At 38.3% G+C, this 14,747-nt stretch overlaps 2 protein-coding genes across 5 annotated transcripts; one reads left to right on the plus strand and one right to left on the minus strand.

Moving 5' to 3' along the window:
* Nucleotides 1–4,996: 4,996 nt before the first annotated feature.
* Nucleotides 4,997–6,249, plus strand: LOC125609319 (multiple organellar RNA editing factor 6, mitochondrial-like). Its single transcript, XM_048780626.1, has 4 exons — nucleotides 4,997–5,437; nucleotides 5,533–5,630; nucleotides 5,726–5,791; nucleotides 5,900–6,249. The coding sequence occupies exons 1-4, from the start codon at nucleotides 5,046–5,048 to the stop codon at nucleotides 6,046–6,048; spliced, it is 705 nt and encodes a 234-aa protein (XP_048636583.1). The 5' UTR covers nucleotides 4,997–5,045; the 3' UTR covers nucleotides 6,049–6,249.
* A 603-nt stretch (nucleotides 6,250–6,852) lies between these two features.
* On the minus strand, nucleotides 6,853–8,907 carry LOC125609318 (protein HAIKU1-like). 4 transcript variants are annotated; one of them, XM_048780624.1, is made up of 2 exons: nucleotides 8,625–8,907; nucleotides 6,853–8,403 (listed from the first exon to the last, which is right to left on the minus strand). In XM_048780624.1, the coding sequence occupies exon 2, from the start codon at nucleotides 8,350–8,352 to the stop codon at nucleotides 7,153–7,155; it is 1,200 nt and encodes a 399-aa protein (XP_048636581.1). In that variant the 5' UTR covers nucleotides 8,353–8,403; nucleotides 8,625–8,907; the 3' UTR covers nucleotides 6,853–7,152. The 4 variants fall into 4 exon arrangements, with proteins under 4 accessions (XP_048636581.1, XP_048636582.1, XP_048636580.1 ...); XM_048780625.1 differs by having other exon boundaries at nucleotides 6,853–8,427; XM_048780623.1 differs by having other exon boundaries at nucleotides 6,853–8,371; nucleotides 8,625–8,906.
* Between the last annotated feature and the right edge of the window lie 5,840 nt (nucleotides 8,908–14,747).

Genomic DNA, 14,747 nt, shown 5'->3' on the forward strand with positions numbered 1-14,747 from the left:
ACATCCACTAGAGTTGCTGCTCAAGTTGCTCTTTCGAACTCTTCCTCAGCAGCTACTCCAGCACACACGGTTGAGAATATGATTGGCAGTCTTAGCAAAGACCAGATACAGCAGTTTATTGCCTTGTTTAGTTCTCAGCTACAAGCTCCTTCAGGTTCTACTCAAACCGATGCTGTAGCTACAACCTCTGGTATCTTCTTTTCTCCTCTGACTTATAACTTTGTTGGCATACTTATGGTATCTCAGCATCGTCTCTCAAGTCAGACATGGGTAATTGACTCTGGTGCAACGCATCATGTTGCTCATGATAAGAACATTTTCATCTCCTTGAATTCTTCTCTTACAAGCTCTGTTAACTTGCCCACTGGTTCCACTATCAAAGTCAGTGGTGTGGGAAGTATCAGATTGAATGATCACATTTTACTCAATAATGTGCTATTCATTCCCGAGTTCAGATTGAACCTTCTCAGTATAATCTCTTTAACTGATGATATTGGTTCTTCTGTGACATTTGATCCTTCTTCTTGCACGATTCAGGATGCTACCAGGGAGTTGACGATTGGTCAGGGTAAAAGATTGGGGAACCTCTATGTCCTGGATACTCAAACATCACCCATCTCGGTCCATGCAGTGGTTGATCTTGGTACTTGGCATCAGAGGCTTGGTCACCCGTCTTACAAGAAGCTTGATACGATCTCTGGAGCTCTAGGAACTTCAAGAATGAAGAATAAAGGCAAATCTTTTTGTCATACATGTCATCTTTCGAAGCAAAAGAAGTTGTCTTACATCTCTCATAACAACATTTGTAAAGACAATTTTGAGCTTTTACATATAGACATTTGGGGACCATTCTCAGTTGAGACAATTGAAGGTTTTCGATATTTCTTAACAATTGTGGATGATCATTCCAGAGCTACATGGGTTTATCTACTCCGAACTAAGGATGAAGTCCTATAAGTTTTTCCTGCTTTTGTCAAACAAGTTGAGACAAAGTATGACTCAAAGTAAGATCAGTGCGTTCTGATAATGCGCAGGAACTGTTGTTTACCAAGTTTTACAGAGAACAAGGTATTACTGCATATCACTCATGTCCAGAAACCCCAGAGCAAAACTCAGTGGTTGAACGAAAGCATCAACATATCCTCAACGTTGCTCGAGCTTTGATGTTTCAATCTCATGTTCCACTTCATTTTTGGGGTGATTGTGTCCTCACTGCAGTCTTCTTGATCAACCGAACACCAGCTAAGCTCCTTCAACATAAAACTCCGTTTGAGATTCTTACTGGTACGTCTCCAGACTATTCTCAGCTAAAGACCTTTGGCTGTCTTTGTTATGGATCCACCTCACCTAAGCTCCGTCACAAGTTCCTTCCTCGTTCTAAGGCGTGTATATTCTTGGGTTATCCATCTGGTTATAAAGGATACAAGCTTATGGATTTGGAAAGTAACAGAGTGTTCATCTCTAGGAACGTTTTGTTTCATGAAGATTTGTTTCCAATGAAGAAGGACTCTCCTCTACATGTTCCTGAATGGGTCACACCACACTCTGAGCCTTCAGTTCGTAATACTACTTCATCATCACATACTCCTCATTCCACTTCTCATCTTCCATCAGAAATTTCTAAATCTCGTGTTAAGAAAGTTCCTGTTCATCTACAGGACTATCATTGCTATGCTCTTGCATCAGACAATATTCATTCCACTTTAAACTTTCTTTCACCCACAAAACTATCATCCTCTCATTTCGCTTACATAAATTCCATCACTAAAATTCCCATTCCTACTTCATATACTGAGGCTCAGAAAGATAAAGAGTGGTGTGATGCTGTTGATCTGGAGTTTGGTGCAATGGAGTATATTCACACTTGGGATGTTACTAGTCTATCGAAAGGGAAGAAAACAGTGGGTTGCAGACTTATCTATTCTCTGAAGTTTAATGCTGATGGAACTCTTGATAGAAGGAAGGTTCGTCTTGTGGCAAAGGGTTATACACAGAAGGAGGGTTTGGATTTCAATGAGACATTTTCACCAGTCGCAAAGATGGTTACAATCAAGCTTTTGTTGAAAATTTCTGCTTCAAAACGTTGGGTTTTGCATCAACTTGATATCTCTAATGCATTCCTCAATGGTGAGCTTGATGAAGAGATCTATATGAAGTTACCAGATGGTTATGCAGATAGACTAACGAAGAAGGGGGACTCAATTCCACAAAATGCTGCCTTGCGACTTAGGAAATCCATTTACGGTTTGAAACAAGCTTCACGTCACTGGTTTCGTAAGTTTTCTGACTCATTGCTGATGATGGGATTTCAGCAATGTCATGGAGATCACACTCTGTTTGTCAAGAGTCTTCATGATGAGTTTGTTGTTGTGCTAGTATATGTTGATGATATAATCATTGCTAGTACAAGTAATGATGAAGCTCTGCGATTAACGAGTGATCTTAAGAAGTGCTTCAAGCTTCGAGATCTTGGAGTATTAAAATATTTCTTGGGATTGGAGATAGCTCGAAGTGAAGCTGGTATTTCTCTGTGTCAACGCAAATATGCTTTGGATCTCTTAACATCTGAAGACATGTTAGCTTGTCGTCCATCTTCTGTTCCAATGGTGGCTAATCTCAAACTCTCAAAGACAGAAGGTGACCTTCTTGAGACTCCAGAACGGTATCGTAGACTTGTTGGACGTTTGATGTATCTCACCATCACACGTCCGGACATCACTTTTGCTGTTAACAAGCTTTGTCAATACTCATCTGCTCCGCGTCTTCCTCATCTTCATGCTGTTTACAGAGTTCTGGAATATATAAAGGGGAACTATTGGTCGTGGATTGTTCTATTCTGCTGAAGATGATCTCACTCTTAAGGGTTTTGCGGATGCAGATTGGGCTTCTTGTCAAGATAGTCGTCGCTCAACTACTGGGTTTACAATGTTCATTGGTTCTTCCTTGATCTCATGGCGATCGAAGAAGCAACCTACAGTCTCACGGTCCTCAGCTGAAGCTGAATACAGAGCATTGGCATTGGCCACTTGTGAAATGATGTGGTTGTGTCAATTACTTCGTGACTTGCGCATCTTTCGTCTTCCTATTCCAGTGCTCTACTCTGACAGTACTGCTGCTCTATACATTGCCATTAATCCAGTCTTCCACGAACGAACGAAACATATCGAGCTTGATTGTCATACAGTTCGTGAGAAGCTTGATAAAGGTCTTCTCCGCACTCTTCATGTTCGTACGATAGATCAGGTTGCAGATATCCTAACTAAACCATTATTTCCTCATCAATTTCAACATCTTATGTCCAAGATGAGCATGATTGATATACACAGCTCATCTTGAGGGGACTATTGGAGACTAATACTAGTTGAACCGGTTTCCTTTCGCTGGTTCATTCTAATTATTGAGAATTGGTTTAGTTTGGTTTAAGAGAATACTTGTATATATATATTTGTAAAGTTGACCGTTGAGACTAATGAGAAATATCTACATTTCTTAACAAACTCTTTCTCTTATCTTCTCCATCTTCTCTCTCAATCCTCGATCGTAATAGGATTGACTATCAGGCCCGGCTTAACTTTTTGGTGGACCTTGTACAAGTTTTATGTTTATACATTGATCATAGAAATATTTTGTAAAAAAAGGACCCTAGCTCTACGAAAAAAGAGACTCAATTCTAACTGCATTTTTCGACCCTGAACCAATGGATTTAGTGCACATGGGAAGAACCGGAACTGTTGACTATTGTCCACTGAACGATTGAAATATTAGTCTCTGCAATTTTGCATACTCGGTGAAAGTTTGTTTGTTATGAAACGTGAAATTTATGCCTTCAATATGTCTTCAAATTAGTCTTTGCATGTTGCATTCACGATAACAAATTGTTTGTTATTGTGAAGCGTGGAATTCATGTCTTACAGTAGCATGTAGAGTGTTTGTTTGAAGTTTGAAGCCACGAGTGGTTGACTAGAACATGGAAACATAAAAAAAAAAACAAAATCTGGAATAAATTGTTTGATTTTGTTAAGATTTGGCATGAAAATAAATACAGATTGATTAAGTTAAACCAAGACATGTCAAATGATAAGATCTGAAAATATTTTTAATAGATTTATGGAAAGGTACACAATTTTTTTAATCCAGTCAGGTTAATGTAATCTCTTTGATCAAAAAATAAAAATAAAAATAACTCATGTGTTTCTTATCTTTCTAAACCAATGGTAAAGAATAGCTTAATCTTTGTTTTAAAATTATAGTGGTTTTTTTCAAAAAAAAAACAAAAAATTATAGTGGCTTGCTTCTTGGGTCTAAAGACATAGTATAGGTGATCTATAGATAAACATTTATTTGTGTCGATTCCCTTTACTTTTCCTCATATTCTTCTTCTCTTCTCAATTCTGCATACTTTATTTTCTAATCTACGTCAATAAATTCGGTAGAAGGTGCATCAACGAATATGTGTGTCTGATTCTAGTTTCAAGTCAAAGTGGACTGCCGCAGAAAAACAAATAAACCAAAACGAATGTTTTAGCCAAAACATAAACATATAAATTAAAATCTCCAACACGAACAATTTCAAAGATTAAAAATCTTCAAATATTTCATTATATTACTCCCATTTTTTTTCTGTAGATACTAGAACATGGGTTAACACAAACCACTCGAAAACTTGCTTCTCAAAGATTAGATTTAAGAGTCTGCCTGCTAATAGGAAAATTACTCAAAAATCACATAACAACCATATCGATCCATCACTGAACCATGGCACCAACCCAGAGACAAGACACAAATCTAGCTTAGTGAAGAAACGCACCAAAACCGTCAGCAATTACAAGTACAACCAGACGACTGGTTTATACCGTTGAAGGTTTCCTTTACCGCATTATAAATCTGTTTGTTTCGCAATTGGGCCTCAAGTTTGCGAACATTTTTAACAATGAGAAGGCCCATTAACAAACTTGAAGCCCGATTAGTTGTATCATCATCTCCTTGTCTTATCTCAGTCGTTCAGAACAGAGCTCACACGCTCGAATCCTTAAACCCTAGTCTCAATGGCGAAAACCCTATCCCGCTCCACCGCATCACGCGTCGCCAACCGTCTCTTCTCCACCTCCAGAACCATCTCTCCTTCTCCCCTTCCTTCTCACTCTACCCTCATTTCCCGTCGATCCTCACCGTCACTATTCCATGCCATCGGATTCATCCCCGATTCGACCCGTCTCACGACGATCCGAACCCGGATGGATAGGTCCGGTGGATCGTACTCGCCGCTCAACTCCGGATCCAGTTTCAGCGACCGAGCACCTACAGAGATGGCGCCGCTGTTCCCTGGCTGCGACTACGAGCATTGGCTCATCGTCATGGACAAGCCCGGCGGCGAAAACGCGACTAGACAGCAGATGATCGATTGCTATGTTCAAACCCTTGCCAAAATTGTCGGAAGGTAAAAGCTTTTTTTTTTTTCTTTCTTCCCATTTTCAGACCAAACAGTTCCGTGTCCTGTAATTAGAATTCACTCTCTTTATTTGGTTTTATTAGTGAGGAAGAAGCGAAGAGGAAGATCTACAACGTTTCTTGCGAGAGGTATTTTGGGTTTGGTTGTGAGATTGATGAGGAGACATCAAACAAACTCGAAGGTAATCTCTCTGTCTCTTTTCGAACAGACAAGTTGGTTAGTGGATGATGTGATTAGTGTGTAATTGATGTCTCTTTGGTTCTTGTGAGTGTTTAGGGATTCCTGGTGTTCTCTTCGTGCTTCCTGACTCCTACGTTGATCCAGAGTGCAAAGATTACGGAGGTAAATTTCATCAACACCCTTCTATCAGTTTGAAAGATTTAAACTTTATTTGCTGGTTCTTTATTATTAGCTGATCAATTATTTGGTGAATGTTTTTTGGAATTGTAGCCGAGTTGTTTGTGAATGGAGAAGTGGTTCCACGTCCTCCAGAGAGACAGAGGAAGATGGTGGAGTTAACTACTCACAGAAGCTCGGATAGACCCAACAAGTACAATGACAGAACCAGGAATGTCCGACGGAGAGAGAATATGCGTTAAGACTCCAGTTTCTCAGAGGCTTCTATGCTAAACATCCTTTTTTTTTCTCCATTTGAACTGTGATCGTATTACCCTTTTTATCTTATGTTATTTGCTTCGCTATGTCTGAATAATGTAAAGGGTGATGATGGTGTTATGTATAATGTTGGTTATCTTGCTTCACCTGAAGCTTAATTGCTAGCAGATACAGAGTTTTTAATATTCCATTTGTTTCATAAGTGTCATTTTAACATTTTTTTTTGTAACAATGTCACTTTACAATTTCAATGCAAATTATACTCACTTTCACCTGAAAGTTAATTGAAAGTTATATTGATTTTATAAATAATTTATCTCAAATACTATTCGTCGGAGAAGTATAATTAATATCAATTTACTTATATTTCCGTCATTTTTTTAATATGTGTGAAAATATCAAAGTGACACTTATATAGAAACCGATGGAGTATTATGGATTAAATTAAAGCTTAGTTGTTTGTTTCTTCATCCACCAGAATGCGCAAGTAATGTAAAATGGAGAGGCAAAATGTTTATATCCAAATATTTTCACTAATTTAAAGGGAAAATTGCATTGAAAACTTTTTTTTTAACGCAAAACCATTTTTATTAATGATCAGAGTAATCAGACAGAGATGAAGAATTGTTGATTTGGTATTTGCTTGTTTTGCAAGCTTGTCTGCACATTTGTTTGAAGGTTTCTTATGTAATTTTCTCAAATTTTAACAGACTCCTTTTGTCACTGGTTACCTTTTTCTTCTGAAGAACAAATGAATTATGTTAAAGAGTTAAAATACAGAGAGATAATTTCTTTAAAAAACAGCTAAAGATCATATAAATTGACAGAGTTTTGTTTAAAGCCTGTGTACAAATTACGCAAAAGAAAGCAGATTCTGTGAAAAAACAAACAAAAGTAATCATCATTATCCCAAGATCCCTAGTTAAAGGTTTTACCCTTTACCTAGAATAAGAACCCAAAAAAACAGAGTAAAAGAATGTATATAAAAGCATCTTTTTGCGTTTTACTCATCTATGCAGCTGCGTCTATTCTACTATAGGCTTTGGAGATTAAGCTTCTTTCATAGTACAGACTAACCTAGGGAGCACCTAGTAATTACCCCATCTTGGACTTGGGAAGAACCCTGGAGACAACGGGTACATGAGCCCTGGAGAAGGAGGTGGCTGAGGAGGACCTGTTCCTGCACCGGGTCCTTGATTTCCTGATTGAGCTAGTTGTGAAAAGGAGAAGTTTGGGGTAAGTGGTTGAGGATACTGAACTCCTGGTGATAGCAATGGGTACGATGATCTAGGAGAGAACATATTCGGATAACCGGAAGGAGATGGTGGAGCAAACTGGGATGTAGGTGAGTTTAGTGGTCCAAAACCATTATACCGAGGAGAAGGAAAACCACCATACATCTGATTAAACCTCGGAGATGGAAGAGTGGGCGTGCCAGGAACAGGACCATTGAACTGAGGCTGGGAGGGAAGATTACGAGGCGCTGGGCTAGGAACTAACCCGGGTGGTGGCAGTGGGCCCTGCATATTCATATGAGGTTGCGATCCAGGCATCATATGTGGTTGTGCCTGTGGCTGAGTCTGAGCCTGAGGTGCCATATAAGGCTGAGGTTGAGCTGGCATATAAGGCCGATGTTCTTGAGCCGGCATATATGGGCGATGTTCTTGAGCCGGCGGCATATATGGGCGATGTTCTTGAGCCGGCGGCATATATGGGCGATGTTCTTGAACCGGCATATATGGGCGATGTTCCTGAGCCGGCATATATGGGCGATGTTCATAACCAGGCTGCATGTGGTTACCACTAGGAGCTGCATCTCCAAGTGAGCTTTGAAGGTAACGCATATACCCTGAGATGGGAGACTCAGCTGTATTGGACCAAAACTGGTCCCCTTGACCCATCATTGGCTGTTGTTGTGTGCCTTGTAACAAACGAGGTTGTGGTGGAGGCCCACTAGCGTATCCGTGAGGATAATGTTGTACAGGAGCCGCAGGCTGGTTGATCTGCGTCAAGGGTGGTGGTCTAATCCTCTGCAACCGCGTGCTCTGAGGCTTTGGCGAGCTGTTCTGCGGAGGAGGGCGAGGGAGACTCTCACGCGCCGGAGAGCCAGTCAGCTGCTGAACCATACTTCTGAAGTCGGTCTTGCTTATGTTATAAACCTGAGGCTGCCCTTGAGGCCTCGCAGCATTAGCATTGGCACCGAAGTTGGGCTGGTGAAGAGGACTCTTCCTGATGTTCTTCCCAATCTTGTTCACACCCAAATGATCATTCTGTCGAGGCCCATCCATCTCCACACTTGAACCTTCACTACCAATCCAGAAGTCAATACCAAATATGATCTGAAGAATTATCCTTAAAATCAGCTAAAGTTCAAATCTTTAGCTCAGAATCGAATCAAGATTCAGCAGAGAGTAGCTCAGAATCAAAAGCCTACGAATCTAAAGCTCAGAAACTGAATCAAACACTAAAGCATAACACTCCTATAACAATTCTCTATACATCCCAACTACACCTGACGAAAAAATAAAAGTAAGATGGAGTAAAGTTCATGTCTTTTCACCTGAGAATTGGGATCCGAGAAAACCCAAAAGAGCCCAGAGCTTGATTTCAATCAGATCTTTCAATTTGCACCTGAGCTGAACTGAGAAAGAAGGAGAATTCAAATGAACCCTAAATTAAATCTGTCAACGAAGAAAGAAGAAATGAGATGACCCAATCGTCTCTCAAGGCATTTCTTTTTATTTTATATATTTTTGAAGAAAAAAAATATCGTCTTTTGCCAGACTGTAGTGACGTGTCAAGATCGTCACACTTCGAACATTTCCTTCCCCCAAGTGTTTAGTTGTTAATAAAGGAATGAGTTGATGGAAAATGGATGGATTGGTATATAATAGGAAGGGAAAAGTTGTTATATATATCCAAAGTAGAAAGGTTGTTTTCACATGCAAATATATCATCTTCCTAAGTTGTCCAAAGCAGAAAGGTCAATTTGTATATTCTGTTTTCTATACTAAGAAGAAAAATATATAGGAAACCATATCTGCTTTTAGATTTATTCTTTTTATTGTCACTTTTAGTTAAATTATAAAATGCATGTTGAAATACAAACTAAGGTACATAGTCAACGGAAAATGATATTTTCTACGGATTTTTTTTTAACTATTTTTTCGATATATCTATTTTTTTCTGTTCGAATCAAAATGAATAATAAATAGAATCAAAATTTACGGATTTTTGTTCAGGCCTAACCAATCTTCCAAAGATAATAGTTATTTGATTTTGCATTGACAATCGACTATGCGCGAGCAGGGGATAAGGGGGGCAGAGATTGTTTCAATCTTGAAATGATTCGGAACCTTCTTATCAATCTCCATTAGTGATGCCATCATAGACACATGTGTTGAGCTGAAGACCATTTAGTGCCTTAGCGGTTCTAGAGTTGTCCAATTATCAAACCAGTACTTGACTAATATACTAAAACCTATCTCACAGATCAGAAACGGTCTCGCTGCATTGTGAGTTTCAAATCCAGCTAAATCCAGCTAGTATCATGGATGTAATCTTAGTTTTAATATGTTTTTTTCCTCAAGAAGAAAATATGCTTTCTTGTAGAGGATAACACCTCCTAATATTTTATCTCTAATTCTCTACCATCTCTCTTAAACTTTCTCAATTATCTTTGTTGGTTGGTTTGCCGACTCTGGCGGCTTCTACAGCGTCAGAGTCGGGTTTCACTTTTTGTTTTGTCTTTTGTTGTGATTATCCAGTACAATTCTTCAAATTTTGGTCGTATTCTACTCAAAGGGTGTTGTATCCAGATCTTTGTTTTGCACTACAAGAAAACACAAGTTTTACGAGGGCAGTTTTCCTCGTGATTTCGTCGTAAAAGCAGTGTTACGAGGAATTAGCGAGGAAACCCGTTTCGTCGTTATACGTTTGTCGTAACACATATATCCTCGCTAATTCGTCGTAACATAGCGAGGAAATAATTTCGTCGTAAAAGCGAAGAGGAATATTTCGTCGTAAAGACCACGTAAAGCTTCCACGTAAGGACGTCGCTAAATTTCCTCGTAAATACCACGAAAGACGTTCCTCGTAAAACCCACGTAAATAACTCGAAAGTAAATACTCGTAAAGTAAACGTAAATACCTTGATAGCTTTTCTCGTAAAGACCACGTGAACTTTCCACGTCATTTCCTTGTAAACAATTCCTCGTAAAAACCTCGTTAAGCTTCCACGTAAATAAGTCGCAAAATTAGCTACGAATTTACTTCGTTTCGTTATTTTACAGAAATATAAAAAATTATAATTAAAAAAATAATTTAAATAATTTAAATTATTAATAAAATTAAAATTCTAAAAAAATCAAAACCAAAATATTTTATATATAAATAATTTTTGAATTCATAATACAAGAACCGAAATTAAAAAGAACTAAGGGTCGTGAATCGCCCGATAGAATTCATCACTCCTCGCCGTTACATCCGCCTCGGCATGTGTGTCGGATGTTGACTCGCCTGGAATAGGATTTCGTTGTCGCATGGTCATCGGGGGAGGAGGAACCGATGGTCCTCTAGAAGAAGGAGACCCAAAGACTCTCTGAGTGTACTGAGTCTCGGGGACAGTCTCTTGTCCCGAAGAACCGGGAGCTGATGAAGACGACGGGTCTAAACGATTACCCGGCTCACCGAACATCTCTATGTAATGGGCAGTAAGTCTACCTTTTCGAACCTGAGAAAAAAATTTAGTTTTTTAAATTTTCGTCAACAGTATATTTTCCAACATTATCCACCTAATCAACACTAAATAACATAAGATCCGTAAACTTATCTAAATTCCCTATACTAACCACCTAATCTACCTAAACTAACCAAATTAGAGAGGAATTAGAGAGGCTTACCATTGCAACGAAACAGGGAGGAAGTGGAGAGGAAGTAGAGAGGAAAGAAAGAGTGAGCGCTTGGGGTGTATATATAAGATTACATTCCGTCGCAAATTCCTCGTAATTTTACGACGAATTACAGAGGCCCGTGTTTTTTTTTACGACGAAACAGCGAGAGATTACAAAGGCCCGCGTTTTATTATACGAGGAAGTTACGAGGAATTACAAAGGCCCGTGTTTTTAGGTACGAGGACGTTACGACGATTTTGCTTACGTGGAATTACCGAGGAAAGCTTCCCTATAAATATACATGTAACTCTCCTTCTCAACCCACACCCAAACTCCCAAATCACACCCTATCTCACATCATACTCTCAAATCCAATCCTATTCAAATTATAAAAATTTGAGAAAAAAGGAATAGAAGATGATATTGGAATTTATGTTGGTGAGACTTAAGTAATATAATTGCTGGAAGTCTTGCCACATGTAAATCCAGTATATTTTTTCTTTTTCTTTTTTTTCTAGTTTTTACAGTACGAGGTGTTTACGACGATTTTGGTTACGTGGTATTTACGACGAATTTATCCTACGTGGTATTTACGACGAATCTCTCTTACGTGGAATAAACGAGGAATTTGTCCTACGTGGTATTTACGACGAATTTGTCTTACGTGGTATTTACGACGAATCTCTCCTACGTGGAATAAACGAGGAATTCGTCGTAAGTTCGACGTCAACATACGAGGAATTAACGAGTATTCCGTTTAAATCCCTAAAATCCCAAACCCCAAACCCCATATTCCTTATCTTCTACTTCATATATTCCAAACCCTATCTTTATTTTCATTCCAAACCACAATTCCTTATCTTCTAATTCATATATTCCAAACCACAATTCCCACTTTTACTTATTCATAAAACAAACTCCCACATTTTCTTATTCTCAAAACAAACTCCCACATTACCTTATTCATAAAAAAAACTCTCACATTACCTTATTCATAAAACAAACTACACAAAATCGAGTATATTTCTTCTTTTTCTTTTTTTTTTCTAGTTTTTACAGTACGAGGTGTTTACGACGATTTTGGTTACGTGGTTTTTACGACGATTCCGTCCTACGTGGAATTAAAGTGGGCCGCGTTCATCATTTATTTTACGTGGTATTTACGACGAATCTCTCCTACGTGGTATTTACGACGAATTTGTCCTACGTGGTATTTACGACGAATCTCTCATACGTGGAATAAACGAGGAATTCGTCGTAAGTTCGACGTCAACATACGAGGAATTAACGAGTATTCCGTTTAAATCCCTAAAATCCCAAACCCCAAACCCCATATTCCTTATCTTCTACTTCATATATTCCAAACCCTATCTTTATTTTCATTCCAAACCACAATTCCTTATCTTCTAATTCATATATTCCAAACCACAATTCCCACTTTTACTTATTCATAAAACAAACTCCCACATTTTCTTATTCACAAAACAAACTCCCACATTACCTTATTCATAAAACAAACTCTCACATTACCTTATTCATAAAACAAACTACACAAAATCGAAAATACATCAATCGGATTCATCGACATTCTCGTCATCACTAGAAATGTCTTCATTTTCATTAAACTCGTCTTCAACAGCTTCGTCTGTGGCATCATCGGTAAGATCTTCGTACTCGTGATTATGCGGATCAATGAGAAGGATGTCATCTATTTCTTGTTCAGGTTCCTCGACTTCATTTATCTGTTCTTCTTGCAATGGTGGTTCTTCTCCACTGATGATTCGTCCTCGAGGTGTTACTTTGATCACTGCTAACCAATTTATACCTGAATCTCTCATCCGAGGGTATGGAAGGAAGCTAACTTGGTCTGCTTGTGAAGCTAAGATGAAAGGCTCGAATTTGTTGTACCGTCGTCCACCGTTGACATCAACTACACCGAATTTGTTAGACCGAACACCTCTGTTGACGACGGGGTCGAACCATTCACATTTCAAGAGGACGCATTTCAGCTTCAGTATCCCTGGAAATTCGACTTCAATAATCTCCGTGTGTCACTTACAAAGTTGGTGGATTCAAAATTAATTAGGTGCAAAAAAAAAACGTGTGTCACTTACAAAGTTTGTGGATTCAAAATTTCCTCGCTAAATCCACGTAAATAGTTTCCTCGTAAATAAGACGCGAAGTTTACGTCCACTTTACGAGGAACGTACGTGAAACATGATATCATCGTTATTTCCTCGTAAATGACACGTCACATTACATCGACTTTACGACGAACGGTTTTTGTCGTTAGTTTACGAGGAAATAACGATGATACCGTTATTCACGTAAAATCCTCGTAAAGTTGACGTAAACTTACGAGATTTTTTTTTCCTCGTTAATATTCCTCGTTAAGCTTGAGTTTTCTTGTAGTGTTGGTTCTTTCCGGGCTGAATGAGAGTTTGTGTTGATCTTGTTGTGTTTAATCATCCTTATGCTCTCGATCTATCTAGCTAGAGTGGGTTGAGTTTATTACCCTTCAGATTTGGTTTCCCTGGAAACTGTTGGGATTTATTAAGCACATATCCAGCTCTATATTATCTGATTAGTACGATATTGTCCACTTTGGGCCTTAGAGGCTGGCCCACATGGATTTACTTTTGGTTTTCTTCTCAAAATGCCTTGTACTATTAGAGTTGGACAACTCTTTATATATTAGACTCTCTTTGTCTAATTCTCCAATGTGAGACTTAGTTTGTTATATCACAGAAACCTTGTGTTGATTAGAATGATTTGCATGTTGATTTTGAGCTCTCTTTGGATCATAACATGGTTCGAACTTCAACTTTTTCAGTCTCTTGAGTAAGGTTGAACCTGCTTATGAGTTGTCTCGTTCTTTGTCATTTACCTTTAAGATTTGATCGGGATCTTCTCTTATGTTATGCTTCTTATTGGCGGTTCCTATTACTCTGTTATCGTGACCTTTCTGGTTGAAGATGTATGAACTTAAATTATTCTGTCTCCTGGAGTATTGAAGCTTTGGTCTTTTATCCATTTGGGTTATTCCCTATAGGAGGTTTCACAAGTAGGAGGTTTTATTCATGGTTGGCTTCCTCACCTTGTCACGTTCAAAGGAGCTCTATTGAAGTCTGCATGCTTTGTTTGTTGTTGGTTTTGTCTGGGGCTCTTTTGTTATATGTTCTTCACTCCTTCTAGCTTAGATCGGTTAAGTTTAGGTTCATTGCATGTTCTATGTTTCAGTTTATCTTCCATTTGTGGGCTAGTCTGTGAAAACTTGTGTATTGGTTTGTCGGCTTCTGTAATTTTACTGGGTTTCGTTGAACTGTAATGTTTCTAGTTCATTATAATTATAACTATCCTTTTAGTGTTAAAAAAAAACTAAAACAATTTTTATTCCAAACAATAATTTAAAGATTTAAAATCCATGTTGCACCAAAAAAAGGGATTTAAAATCCATAACAAAATTGAACAAAATTCTTTGCTTCAAAAACGACATCTCGATGATTTCGTAATCGACCGTCGATAACATTAACTTCCAAAAATTCTACATTTAATTCTAGAAAACTAAATTTCATATATGGTAAAACAAAATATATACAAAATCTTTTGAAAGTGATAGCACTTATGAGCTTTTGATGAGATCTCGAGCAGATATCTATATAGTAGTGTAAAAAACGATCAGACATGGATGGTGCTAAACTCCAAAGGTTGATGAGTAAATTGATACTCATAGTTACTATGTGAACATTAAAAAAAAACGAAATTATGCAAAGCCATGCAGAAAAATACAA

The sequence above is a fragment of the Brassica napus genome, chromosome A5, assembly GCF_020379485.1.
Source record: "Brassica napus cultivar Da-Ae chromosome A5, Da-Ae, whole genome shotgun sequence".
Lineage (NCBI taxonomy): Eukaryota > Viridiplantae > Streptophyta > Magnoliopsida > Brassicales > Brassicaceae > Brassica > Brassica napus.

Excerpts from the sequence above, each read along its gene's own strand:
- LOC125609319 (XM_048780626.1), top strand. The coding sequence starts at position 5,046 with ATGGCGAAAACCCTATCCCGCTCCACCGCATCACGCGTCGCCAACCGT. Across the intron at positions 5,631-5,725 it reads GACATCAAACAAACTCGAAG|GGATTCCTGGTGTTCTCTTC; the intron begins GTAATCTCTCTG and ends GTGAGTGTTTAG. Across the intron at positions 5,792-5,899 it reads AGAGTGCAAAGATTACGGAG|CCGAGTTGTTTGTGAATGGA; the intron begins GTAAATTTCATC and ends TTGGAATTGTAG.
- LOC125609318 (XM_048780624.1), bottom strand. The coding sequence starts at position 8,352 with ATGGATGGGCCTCGACAGAATGATCATTTGGGTGTGAACAAGATTGGG.